This window comes from Desmodus rotundus, chromosome 8 (genome assembly GCF_022682495.2).
Source record: "Desmodus rotundus isolate HL8 chromosome 8, HLdesRot8A.1, whole genome shotgun sequence".
In the NCBI taxonomy this organism is placed as follows: Eukaryota; Metazoa; Chordata; class Mammalia; order Chiroptera; family Phyllostomidae; genus Desmodus; species Desmodus rotundus.
In genome coordinates, this window is record NC_071394.1 from 43,814,073 (window position 1) to 43,828,093 (window position 14,021).

General features: G+C 38.7%; 1 protein-coding gene across 3 annotated transcripts in view; it reads left to right on the forward strand.

Moving 5' to 3' along the window:
* The window catches only part of TOX (thymocyte selection associated high mobility group box), a 304,021-nt gene that overhangs the window by 247,513 nt on the left and 42,487 nt on the right, over positions 1-14,021 (forward strand). For all 3 annotated transcript variants that reach the window (XM_024572271.3, XM_045181717.2, XM_045181718.3), the window contains one exon: positions 10,922-11,203. In XM_024572271.3, coding sequence (XP_024428039.2) covers positions 10,922-11,203 — 282 coding nt within the window. The remainder of the gene's footprint in view (positions 1-10,921; positions 11,204-14,021) is intronic.

Genomic DNA, 14,021 nt, shown 5'->3' on the forward strand with positions numbered 1-14,021 from the left:
TAGGTTTTTAACCCTTTTAATAACTTTTTTATAATGAAATTTATTGGCAGTTGTTTTAAAGAAAGGGTTATTATATTAGCATGAATAGCAGTCAGTAGTTTTTATGATTAGTTTTGAGACCTTGACCTTCTATGACTCAAAGTGAATAAAAGCATAAATGAGTGAATGATGTTAACAGTAACTAAATTACGTATACCCAGAAATATAGAAACTATGTAGAACTACTCTCATCTCATTATCTAACATGATAGAAAATTTTGGAAGACAAATATTTAAATTTTTAATTGTTTTAAAGAAGCTTAAGGTCACTTACAGAGCCAGATACTTTAAAGGAACTAAAAGACATTTTAATTTTCCTAGACTGGTTTTTTGCAAGTTATTAATACTATCCTCAATGGAGGAGGATTTCTAGCCTTTTCCTATCATAGTTTCATGCTATTTTAATGTTTTATAATATCGTATTAAAAGGATTATTGAAAGACTTCCATAATAAAATACTAATTTAAAATTGTACTTTTTTCAAGTCCCCAGTAAGTTGGGAGCAACAAATACTCTGCACAAGAAAGCTATCTGGCCCGAGCAGAATATAAGGTTTTAATTTTGCTTCTTGAGATGTACTTTTGGGTGAATGTCATGTGTATCTAATGATTTAAGAGCCTCTAAATGAACTCAAATATCACTTTTCTGAACCGATGTTAAGAAGTCAATATTCCACTTGACATCTCCACTTTTACTAACATCACATTAGCATTCCAGTGGAGAGTATAAAATTCAGTTAAATTTTCAGGTTTAAATATAGTATAAAGAATCATTTCAGCTGACTCGTGATGCTATAAATACACAGAGCTAGTTCTCATAGGTAAACCACAAACCCCCATAGGCCATGTCTCATACCATTTCCCAATTTTCTTCGCACCTATCCTTCCGATCCATTCTTTTTGTTTGAATGCACACAATCTTTGGAAAGTGTTCTGAAAATAAGACATATTATTCAGTCCCTTCCCTGGGCACATCAAAGCAGAGGCGATGTGAACAGACATTAGCATGTCTGAATACACTTTAATATAAGATTATAGCCCCCTGAGCAACGCACTGCCTACACTTTGTAGTGCAGAAGTAAAAGACATAATTTATACCAAAAAAAATGAGGGGCTTCACTGACTCTAATCATAAGAGCATGACCGGGGATCGAACCTGCATCATTTTGGTGCGTGAGACAATGCTCTAACCAACTGAGTCACTCATCCAGGGCTCAAGCCCTTTTACATGAAACAGAGCTTTTAGTCCATGAGGCTTCATGTCCTGCCATTAGCTGAAATTATGAAAGATGACCCTTGTCACTTAACAGTTGAGCTTGCCCGTTGCACAAGTCTGCGTTTCCTCTATTGGGGCTGGGCACAGGAGCCCTTTCAAGGGCTGACAGAAGCACAGTGCCCAGCTTGGCAACATGGATGTTGATCGTTTGACAACAACAATAGCAGACAAATAGTGTTGGCATGAAGCCATCAGAAATGAGGTGCCTCGATGCTGAGTAAAAAACAACTTTCCAACTGTGTGGTTAAAAGGCATAACTACACCCCACAACCTCCTGGCCCTCACTGTGAACCAAAGGGGAGGTTATGTGTACAGAGTTGATGGCAGAGAATGGTGTGCTATGAACTGGAATGTCTTTGATGCATTCAATTTTTTGAACTTTGTATCTATTAGCCTATTAACCTTGATCAGAGAGCTATTAAAATCCGGGTTATAAGTACAACCTGTATCTGATCGAAATGTATTTTCACACAGTGAAGCCCTGTGCTCTGTGACGTAAGCTGCCCAGCTTATCCCAGGGAAGGTCTCCACTAATGCATGCTTTGGGCTGCCAGAGTGCTCGGTCACAACTATTCCCTGCCTCACTGTGAACTAGAACTAGGCAGGGAAAGAGACTCAAGGACGACAACAGATGATAAACAGCAGCATCTCCCACAAAAGGTAATGCATATAAGCAACAACCACAAAAATAAGTTTACATTTGATAAAACATCTTTGTCGTTATCCCAGTTGATCCTCACAATTACACTTTAAAGCAAGCATTTAAGGTCAGCATATTTCTCCCATATTCATCTCCTTCAACCTTATCGCTGTCACACAAACGGCATCTATCATGTTACCTGTTTCCCCCCACTAGACAGTGAGTTGCATAAGGGCAGGGATTTCAGTGTGCTTGGCCACATGCTTTACCACGTACCTGGAGCAGTTCCTGGAACATAGTAGGCTCTCAATAAATATTTGTTGTTGAAAACTTGTCACCACTCTTTACAGAGGTTAGATAAGTTAGATACCTCATTAGAAAAAGAGTTAACCTGATGACGTCATGAGCAGGGTCCCCTCCACTCTAGGGCACTACCTCCCATCTGGGAAAAGGAAAGAATCAAATGTAATGGTATCAATTGCTTTTTCAGTTATACTTACAAAAATGAATTCAGATGCATACACTTGGGCAACTAAGATGCCTCTTCCCAGGGGATGTGGCAGGAATAGAAGCTGAGTTTGGTCAAGGAGGACGAGCACCTGGCGAGGACACTGAGGACATTGAGAGATAGGCTTCCTCTCTCCCTCTGGGACTTTCTGATGTCGTTCAATGTCTGATCTTTGGTTAATTCCTGGGAGACTATACATAATTTTAATTAATTAAATTAAAGATTGGTCAAATGATCTTTAGTCAATGTAATTTTTAGCCATTACATTTGCTCTGCTCCAAATGCTCTCACTAGCATTTTCTTCTAACACATAACATCTTTTGAATGGTAGGAGTCCCCCATTCATGGAAACGGCCACCATGAAGGAGAGGCCACAGTTTGAAGGAGGAGGATAATCAGGCATTATTAAGTTTCTGTGAGCATAAAATTTTGTTTTTTGAGGTGGTTTGAATCTTCTCCAAAAATGGTGGCTCTAGAGAGTACTATATCCTCCCATTTGGCAACTAACTAATCATGCTCCAGAGTTCTTGCTCTCTGGTGATAATTGATTTTAAAATGACTATTTACCTTGACTATACTACAGATATTCCATTTTAGTGTATTGTAAAGAAATTTGAGCCCTATATATTCATTTAGTCTTTTGGGGAAAAAGTAGATTCCAAATGTTAAAATCAGTAACAATTTTGTTTTGGGAACCTTACAATTGACATCAAGTTATCCTGACCCAATATTGAGGATAAAAGGACATTTTCATAAAAATGTCTAATCTATCTTCTGAACCTCAATTTTCCTAATCTTTAAAAATATAGCACATGCTTTGCATATGTATTTTTGAGATTTCCTCTCTTTTGACCTTAATTATCAATCTTCAATATCAGAAGCCTAGTAGCAAAAAAAGTTTAAGTTTATTATTATTTTTAAATAATAAATAGATCACACAAGATCATGTAGAAATAATTTATTTGATTTGTTTGGACAACAAATAATTTAGCTTGCTCTTCGAACACATTTAGGAAAACAATAAATAAAAATTGATTATTAAATTACCCACACATTTGGTCTCGTATATACATTTGCATATTAATTGAATTCCTGGCAAAAATATGCAATCAAATTGGGGAATTAAATAATATCAACATTTACATTCTTCTCATAGCCTCTTAGAGTGCATTAGTCCTAAGAAAAATGGGACTGCTTAGCCTTCCTGGCCTGATTAACTGTGAAAGGCTGAATGGACTACCAAAAGCAAGGCTCCGAAGTCTTTGTTTAGATGCTAAGGACAGTATGTGTTAAATAGTGTGTATGAAAGGAACCAAGAGTAAGCAGTTGTCACAGCCTAAGCCAGCAGGGTCTCCTCCCACCCTGGGGAAAGCACTCAACAGCAGAGGGTGTCAAATGCTGACAGACAGGAGTAAATGGAAGGGCTTCAGAGATTCCTCACGTTCTCTTGTTCCTACTGCACCTGGCAAACTTCCAGGCCTTGCCTGCAAAGCCCACAGAAAGCAGCAGCTGGCGAGGCACATTAACAAATAAGGCCTCAGGCCTCCCCATGTTCCAGGCTCTGTTCACCAACTGCTATTCACTCAAACAGCTGGATCAGAGCGAGCCAAGATGTCGTTAGGGTTTTATGTGTACAACTGTTTTGATATGGATTGTCTGCTAGAGGCAGAGATAATGATAGCTTTCAAGGCTCACATGTTAGACTGGGAAGGATGCTGATATTTGAAAAAAGAAGACAGACTCTGGAAAGATTGTGAAACACGCAGCTTTAAATACAGAAATGCAGGCCTTTACTTGTTCTGGTGCCATTCAAGTGAGCAGTTTTAACACTCTTTAGTGGCTAATACAATTAATGTTGTTCCAAGGATTTTTTTTTTGTAGGGCAGGGGGCGGGTAGAAAGGGGAGAATATTACAGTTACACCAAAATGTTACTTATTTTGAAAAATAACCCAAGAGCCCTGGCCAGTAAGGCTCAGTTGGTTGGATTATCATCCTGTAACCAAAAGTTTGCAGGTTCGGGGCGTATACAGGAGACAACCGAATGCTGCTTCTCTCACACATCGATGTTTCTCTCTCTCCCTTCCTCTCTCTCTAAAAGCAATGAAAAAAAATGTCCTCAGGTGAGAATTTTTTAAAAAAATGATAACCCACAATGAGCTACCTGGTATTTTGTTGCCTCTTCAAAGAAAGTCCAAGAAAATTAAAGGCCAACACCTGCTGAAACATTTATCAGAGGGCCTAGGGTTTCCCCCATGAGGGCTGTCCTCAACCCAGAGTCCTTTCACTGTAGGTCATTAGGCAAGGGGGGAGAGGAAGGTGGTATCGGCACTAAACCGCGGCTGACAAGGCAGCTCCTGAGGGAGAACATGTACTACCTGCTTTGGTTTCCTAATTGATTTACCTGAGCTTTTGCTTTCCATGAATCGGAATAAAGTTTTGAAGAAACGCAAACAAAATTTTCTCTTTATCATTATAATCTTTCTCCATTGTTTTAATTGACATTTTTGGTTCCCATAATTATAGAACAATATTAGTACTCCGTAGAAATCTGTAAAATCTAAGAAAACAGTTCTGACTTCCAAAAAGAAGCAAAATCTAGCACACATGTTCAACGGGTTGTTTTCCCGGTAGGGAGATGCATATTAAGAGCCATTCAAAACTAAAATGCCAATGACATGCAGGACTTTTAGCTAGGAAAAAATGCAGTTCACTGAGCTTGAAATCAACAAAATGAGAAGTACACACATTAGAAAGTCCCCTTGGAGACATCTGAGTCCTGAGAATTTAGCAAAAGTAGTTCCCAAAAGATCAAGGATTTATAATACTGTGCATGCCAAGCTAGGGTCATCAACCCTAATGGTCGCTGGCTTCAGCATCTATTCAGTATGACTCAAGGAATGTGTGTTTAGTACCTACAGTGTGCTAAGATCTGTGCTAGATACTAGGGCTACAATGGTCCCTGCTTTTTTGAGTTTATAATCTGTTAGACTATATCAGTTAAGACTGGGTTCAGCTGCGTATAATAAAAAACCTGAAATGACACTGATTCTGCAAAATCTAAGCATTTAGTCCCCTCTCCCATTGAAGACTCCCATAGCAGGCAGACTGTCCAGGCTCTGCTGGCTCCATGATAGTCAGACCCTCAAGCGCCTTGTGCCTCCGGTGTCCTAAGGTCCAAGACATTTCCCAAGCTCTAATCACACTCCCGTATTTGCCGGCAGAAAGGAACAAAGGAAGGTGAACTTTCCCTTCAGGGAGATTAGAAGTACCACACAACACTTTCACTCACATGTCATTATCCAAAACTTGCTCGTGTGGCCGTACAAAGCTACAGGGAAGTGTCCTCTGTTAGCTAGCGTCTTGGCTACACAACTAAATACAGGAGGCCTGTCCCTCAGGACAAAAGTATAATGAATGTCGGCAGGTACAGCTTGAGGTTTCTGCCATAAAGGGAAATAGACATTATTCACATTTTCTTTCATCTCGTGACTAATGCTAGATTAAGTTCACGGGAAAAAAGGAAAATCATCACACTGGTTATAGTTTGTTCATACTTGTGGCATTTATTTCTTCATTTATATAGTGACTCAGCAAATATTTTTGAATACTTGAAATGTCTAATTTAATCAAGAATACTGTCTAGAAAGTATATACACATTAGACTAAGGAGCTGAAAAGCAGTGTCCCAGCAAGAAAGTACAAACAAAACACTTTGGTAGTTCCGATAGAGAGGTTCTTAAAGCTTTGTAGATGAGCTGATGTTTTTAAACTTGACTTTCTAATACATTTAGGGTTTGGATTTTTAAGTACTGATAAAAGAACACAAACATGTAGAAATAATCATAATTCATTTCTGCTTTAATCTCTCTTGGTAGAAAGATCTGGGATCATGTAACCTCTCCCGTCCTCAAAACACTTGTGCAAAACAGTCATTCTTATAGCTAAATAATGTCATTTAGCTGCCTCAAAGGGGAATAATAGGGCACAATAGGTAAATATACTGTGCAAACCACAAATCACTGAGCAAAGTAAGGTTTTTTACACGGATTTTTAAAATTTCAGACAGCAGATGCTTAGAAAGTGAATGCTAAAAGAACATAACAAAGACACACATTTAAGGGGGTATGGGAAAAGAAAAGCAATTAATTGGGTTTGGCTGAACAATAAAGTGTGTAAAGAGAGTTGCAGGAATCAGGTTGATGTGGAACTTTCAATGGCATGCTGGAGAGATTCCATTTAATTTGGTAGGCAGATATCACTGGGAAGTTTTTGAGTCTACAGCTCATGAAGATTAATTCTGCTGTACTCTTCAGAGTGGAAGTGAAGAGATTCCTTGTAGTTAAGTAGCTATTGTAAGTGAAGAGGTAATGAAGGCCTCAAATACATGAATGGGTATGGGAATGAAAGGAAGGGCAGATGGGAGGGATATTTTCGAGCAGACTCAATGGAACTCACAATGGCTTGAAAGAAAAGGAAAGAATAAAAAATTACTAGAACATTTTGACTAGAGGTGACTTGGAGAATGAAGGTGTCATCACCAAAACTGGACACAGTGTACAAAGTAGGTCTGAGAAAGAAAACATTCTTCATGCTTCTAGCAGAGGCGACACCCAAGTAGTTGTCCAGCAGACAGTTGCAGAGCTAGACCTGGAGTTCGGGTCAGCACCATACATTTTGATGTGAAACATTGCCCTCTAACAGAACCACGATGCATGTTGGCGAGGGGGCAGAACTGTGAGTCAGCAACAGAATGTTAGGGAACCAGGTGTGGGGAGCTGTGGGAAGAGAAGTCAATGGAAGAGTCGTGAAGAATCAGAGAAAACAGCAGTTGTTATTAAGCATCACTTATGTGAATTATTTACAGTGAGTTAAAAATATTAGAAGTTAATAGGAAATAATACTTTGCAAGTTGAGGTTGTATATTTGACATTAAGATCTGTAATCAATCAAAATCTTTATAGAAGGATGCCAGTAATCGAAACATTTGCTTATCCCTTCATGAGCTAATTATCCTTATTTGTCAGTAATCAGACTCCATCCAGTTTGATTTTCCCCATATTATCCATTAAGCAGTGATTAGTACTGAACTGACCCCTATGAAAGCAAGGTAAAACGCAAACACTCCTCCTAATTCACAAATGTCGCTGTGAGTGTTAAGATCTGACTGTGTCTGCGTGCATCTGAGACCTAAGAGAGGAGTATGCGCTCTACTTTTTGATGATCACCCTCTAAACAGGAAGATTGTTTTCTGATTTGGTGTTAAAGCTGCTGTCTGAATGGCCTAACACCATTGGTGACAAGCTGTTTTCAACTAATAGTGAGGCTGTTGAAAAGAGGTAACCTGTTGAGTACCTCACTGTCCCTACCCAAACTGCTTATTCCTCTTTGTTAACCCTCACCCTTGGACATGTCCATTGATTTTTTTTAGAGAGAGGGGGAGGGTGAGAGAGAAACATCAATGTGAGAAATGTTTCTCCCATACAATCCTGACCAGGGAGGGGTCACACCTACAAACTTGGGTATGTGCCTTGACTGGGAATTGAACCCAGAACCTTTTGGTGTACAGACAATGCCTCAGCTAACTTAGCCACCTATCCAGGGCCCGAATTGATTCTTTACCCCCTTTTGCCGTGCCTACTTCCTTCCACTAATTGCACAAAGGCAGGGGTGCAAATTTTAGTACTCCAAGATCTACCAACAACACTAATTTTTGTATTTTATTTATTTATTTTTAAAGAGAGGGGAAGGAAGGGAGAACTAGAGCAAGCAAAACATCGATGTGACAGAGACACATAGATTGGCTGCTTTTCGTACCTGCCCCAACCAGGCACTTGACCCCGCTGCCCAGGTGTGTGCCTAGACTGAGGATGGAACTGGCAACCTTTTGCTTTTGCGGGACTGTGGCCAACCAAATGAGGCCCACCAGTCGGGGCTACCCACAACGCTAATTAACATGAGAAAGCCATCGAAAAGATTACAAAATGATGGAAGAGATAGGTGCTATAAAGTGAAATCGTTTTAGACTTTTGAAGACCCTTGGTGGTTGTCCTAAACCTGGAAACTACATGGAACTTAATTTAAAAATCGTCCTCTCCAATACCATGTTAAAAACCATGATATTTCTGAATGAGAAAGATTAAGAAGTGAGCTTCAAATTGATGTTATAAACTGTTTATGCTTTGTAACTTGAGAAAGAGAAATAATGTCATTTAGCTAAGCAATTTTGGAAAGGTAATTTAGTTAAAATATGTTTTTGCTAGTAAACATTTTCAACTTATAGGACTATGAAAATGTGTTCGCCTATAAGCACATATGTTTGACCACGCACATTGGTGCTTTGTTTAGTGCAGCGTGAGAGGGGCCGCCCTGAACAGGACAGTGCCCACGTGGCCCTCCACTGCTCTGTGCTCACAGAGAGAGGGCTGTTCCACAGAGTCTGAGAAAAAACAGAACAGGACTTCAGGGCATTAGAGAGTAGGCCTGAACAGAGATTTAGTATATACTGCCTCTTCTGTGTCCTGATTTTTATGGTCTGCTCTGCCAGTGGCCCAACTTTAAGGGTATCTGTGAAAGCTAGTGTTATTTCATATGGAAGATCAGCTTATGGAAGTTATGGGAACAGCTAAGAAGGAAAAAAAATTATTTTGGTAAAAGTGAGTGGCAGTAACACGAATGGACTGGGTAAAAACAATCATTTTGGGCAGACAACATTGGACAAGGTGTTTTTGATTATTTTTAGTGAACTGTAACTCTGTGGGACACATGAACATGGAATCAGCTGCTTAATACAGTAGGATGTATCAAAGACTGGAACTGAGGGATCCAGATTTTACCTCCACCTCTGTGGCATGGGGAAGTCATTGAACTTCTCTGAGCTTTATTCATTCGTATTTATTTATCTACAAACATTCAGCAAGCGAGTACTATGGACTCCCCATAAGATTCCTCTTCCACACACTGAGAAAATACCACTAAGGGCCTCCAAAGCTCTAACATGTAACAACTACTTATTGAGGGACTTCCTAAAAAAAAGAACCATGAGCTACTTTTGAAGGATTGAAAGAATATAATTTAAGTTATGGCAACAAAAACGTTGATTTGGACCAGAAAAGCCCCATGGATGAAGCCACGGGCCATCGCAAGCCCTCACCAAGAAGAGCCAGATTCTAGGATATCCAGAACTGAGTCCGAAGATGAAGCAGAGTGAGAGCTGGAACGGCCTGAAGGGGCGACACTGACTCATAAGAGGCCTCACGGTGGAGACAGTAACCCTGACACAGGCAGACACCTCCTTGGTCACAGCTTCAGTTTCGGATGGAACTAACTAGGCTAGTAAAGTGACTAGAGAGCATTGGTAGAACATGATCTTATTACCAAAAGAGAAAAAAAGCCTGTGACTGAGTTATTTCATTGACCTTTACAGTATTTCTGTGTCATGATATTTGCAGACAGGTAATTACTAGGCATTCTGACACCCTGTGGGCTTTTCCAAAAAACGAAACTGAGAAAGATAACATTATTAATTTTATTTTTTTGGTTCCAAAATGTAATTTTAACCACATATCCTTTCACTGCTTTTCTTTTTTTCCATTTGCTCTCTCTTGTTTTATAAACCGAGAGCTGTATAAAATCTCCAAGCCCCCTCAGAGTGAAAAGACGGAGCTGCTTCTATAAGCACCCCAAAATATCCCCCAGTATTTTAAGTTTGAAAATGCCAGAGAAATGTTAAATGGAATCCACCATAGGCCTCTTTTACAACACATTTGACCTCTAGGTACGTTAAGAGCTTCATCCTCCAATGCTTTTAATTCTAATCCTTGCAGAGATGAAATTCATTGCTTGAATTACAAGAGTGAGTTTCATTAAGGCTAAAAAGCAGTGACCCAGATAGCATAATGGATTCATATGGTGACCTTGCAACTTTAGAAATCTACTTTCAAATCTGACTGTGCAGTCAGATCCTTTCAATAGTCAATTAATCAATTGGTTCATACCAACCTGTGAGAGTTCCGAGACTGGAAGCTCGTAGATCATTCTGGCCAATACTCACTCTATAGAGTTAAACTGAGAACCACACAGTGCACTCAACTCCCAGAACCTTTCTTAAATAATTTCCATAAAGGAAAGGGTTTCACAAATTGCTGTGAGAGTTGCAATCACTAATAATTATATAAAGTTGAAACTAATACCATAAATATCAACTAATGGTATGTTTATATTTCATTAGTAAAGATTGAATTCTGAAATTCTATTCTTTGCTAACAGGTGACAGCACCTTTTATGGTAATGCATACTGTTAGAACCCCTGCACTCTGGAGACGGGAGGGGATGGAAGAGTGTATAGTTCAGCAGGACATCCTACAGAATTTTTAGTCTAAGGAATATTTTTAAATTTTTTTCCAGAAACATGTTAACATGTTTGTGAAAAATTATTCCTATCCTTTTTTTTTTCTTGTAGATGCAAGACATACGGAACCCAGAAGGAACTCAGTACAGCTCCCATCCTCAGATGGCAGCCATGAGACCCAGGGGCCAGCCTGCAGACATCAGGCAGCAGCCAGGAATGATGCAGCATGGCCAGCTGACCACCATCAACCAGTCCCAGCTAAGTGCTCAGCTTGGGTTGAATATGGGAGGAAGCAGCGTCCCCCACAACTCACCATCTCCACCTGGAAGCAAGTCTGCAACTCCGTCCCCATCCAGTTCAGTGCACGAAGATGAGGGCGATGAGTCTTCTAAGGTAGGGCTGGGTTATTTTTAGGACCTATCTGAAGTGCTTGTTAACTAAAAAAGTATCCTTTGGCATTTTTCTTGACCTGTGGTCGGTGCAAGTTTATGTCAGTCAAAATAAGAAATGTTGGTGGGGGATGTACTTTTCTGATGAAGCATGAGGTTATAAATTGAATGAATTGAATCACGTTGTTCAATTACATTTTTAAGTCCCTAATAAATCCTTTAAATGTAGATATATTAAGTGTAAAAGTAAGTTGTACCCACAAAATATAGGATCTTCGCAGTGAGTAAGGGAGAGTAAGTCTTACAGGACTCAACATCCAAAATCAAGCTGACTTCACCACTCACTCAAAAAAATCAATTTCAGTTTAACCATTTTGCTTTAAAGAGGCAACATCCCTGGGATACAATGATGCCTCTGTGTGTGTATGTGTCTGTGTGGGAAAGAGAGAGAGAGAAAGATTGGTTAATGGTTAGATAAAACCTTTGAGATCATCTGGCCCAACCATTTCATATTGAGAATGAGGAACGCAAGGGGCGCAGATATGAGATGACTCCCTTCCAAGGGCAAAGCCTGGGTGTTTCATTGCTTACCTGTTGTTAACCCCAGGCCAGTGTATTTGTTTGACTGTCTGCCTGCCTATCTTTGTCACATGAAGTTATCTGTATAGGAGTATGCATCTTTAAATGTCCTTAGATGGAAAAACTAGCTGCAGAATTCTTTCAAGTATTCAAGGCAGCTTTTTTAAATTACACCATAAAACCAAGTGCATTTTCACCCCAAAATCCAAAATTATGTTTTTGCTGCCTTGCTTATCAATGAAGCATCTTTCTTATTTGTCCCAGTGAGGACTCCTGTGCCTATTTACATGTGTACTTCTAGTTCCTTCTCTTTTAAAAAATATTACTATGAATTTTCACTTGTGTCAGCCCTTTGATTTCTTTTCACTTTTGTGAGAATTTTCTTTTTGAGAAATTAAACTTGTCAACATGTTACCAAAGACAGCACTATGGGATTCTAATCTACTGTATATGATATACTGGGTTAACTTTCCAATAGCTACACAAATTTTTTAAATATCAGGAAATAGAGTGACTTGTAGATTTATTTAGCCCAGTAACAAATACAAGGCTGCTATACTGACAATATTTTATTATTTTTAGTATTCTTCATGCTCTGGTGTTTGGGAAAGGGGGTGCTTAGTGCTGAAAGGCCTGCCCTCCCAGAGCTTGCTAATTCTTCGACAGTGAATGACACCCATGAGAACACCTTTGATATAAACAAACCAAGCAAACCCAAGTCCACATTCCCAACCATCTCCTCTATCAAGCTCGCACATAATTTTCTTAAGAAAATGTGTATTGTTCTAATGGTATTCAACAGCCAATGAGTACCTACATATGCACATCAGAAGTCGGTTTGTGACCAGTGATTTAGATATTGGATTATGCATGGATGACTCAAGTTAGTTTCTTAAACATAGGTGATATGTACTGTATTGCTAGGGGGAAAATATATTCCACTCATAGTAAAGATTATTTGCCCATCTGGACCCTATCTTTTTAAGTACTCATTGCTAGAATTTCAGAAAATTCATGTCAAATTATAGCATCTTCTGACAATAAAGTTTATACAGGATTATTCTTACGTAACATTTTCCACACGCTTAATCTAAATTAGTAGAATTCTGAGAAGAAATTAACAATTCCTGGAATGAACATTCAGAGATTCTGCCCTTTTCTGTTGGCCCATAAGGTTCCTATCTTATCGTTTGTTGAGGCATGAACTTGTGTGTTATGAGCTTCCAAGCCTGTATGAAGGTTTGTCGGCGAGTAGCCTGTCCAAGCATTCTCCACCCACATCTCAGAATAACTTATAGCTCACTGTTACTGAGTGTGTAGCATTATATGGTGTAAACTATATTCTATAGTGGTATGTTCTTGAATTAGTGATGTGTGAAGATTAGGGATGGATTTCTCAAAAATGCCCTGATCAAAATGGCGTTTTGTCTGTACAAGTATTCTCAAGTTCATGTTTAGTTTAAGTACATTTTCCATCTCAAGAATATCCACCCTCCCATTCCAACTCCACACACAGCTCTTCACTTTGATTCTAATATAAAATTCTCCTTACCAATTTATTTAACTTATATGTATTAAATGGCCAAAAAAAAAATCCTATGACAAAAATGCTCAAGCATTCTTCATCATAGTTAAAGATTAAAATGGGATTTTCCCTTCATATGTGAACAGGATTTATGCGGAGTATTATGTTGAAACAGCTCCATTTAAATGTGAAATAACATTAAGTCAAGAGGATCATTTAAAATCATTTCTACCAAGAGAATTAAAAAAAGAATATTTACTCTCACACCAGAAAAAGAAGGCTTTAAAAAGCTTCCTTCTTAACACTTCATGCTCTTTTAAGCAATTACATATTAATTCCAGTTTATCTAATTGAACAATTAAATGAAATAAGTTTGTTTTGACAGAGAAATACTGTAAATACATCAGTAAAGTAAATTATTACCTTATAAACACTACCCATGGTTCTGATTGCTGTGGAGCTGCTGACAGCCTAAACTCATAAAGTAGACACACAGTAAAACATCAAAGACATGTATAAACTTGGGTAGCTTGTGATTCTGTGCCTGCAACCCAGTACTTGTAATACAACAGACACTTTAAGACACTTAAAGTATCTGGCATTACAAGTCTATTTTTAGCCCGATTTTCCCTTTAAGGAAATTATGAGCTAAGAATCACAGTTTATATTTTTCCATTCTTTTAATTTCAATGTTTCTGCTTAAAATATCCTTAAGTTT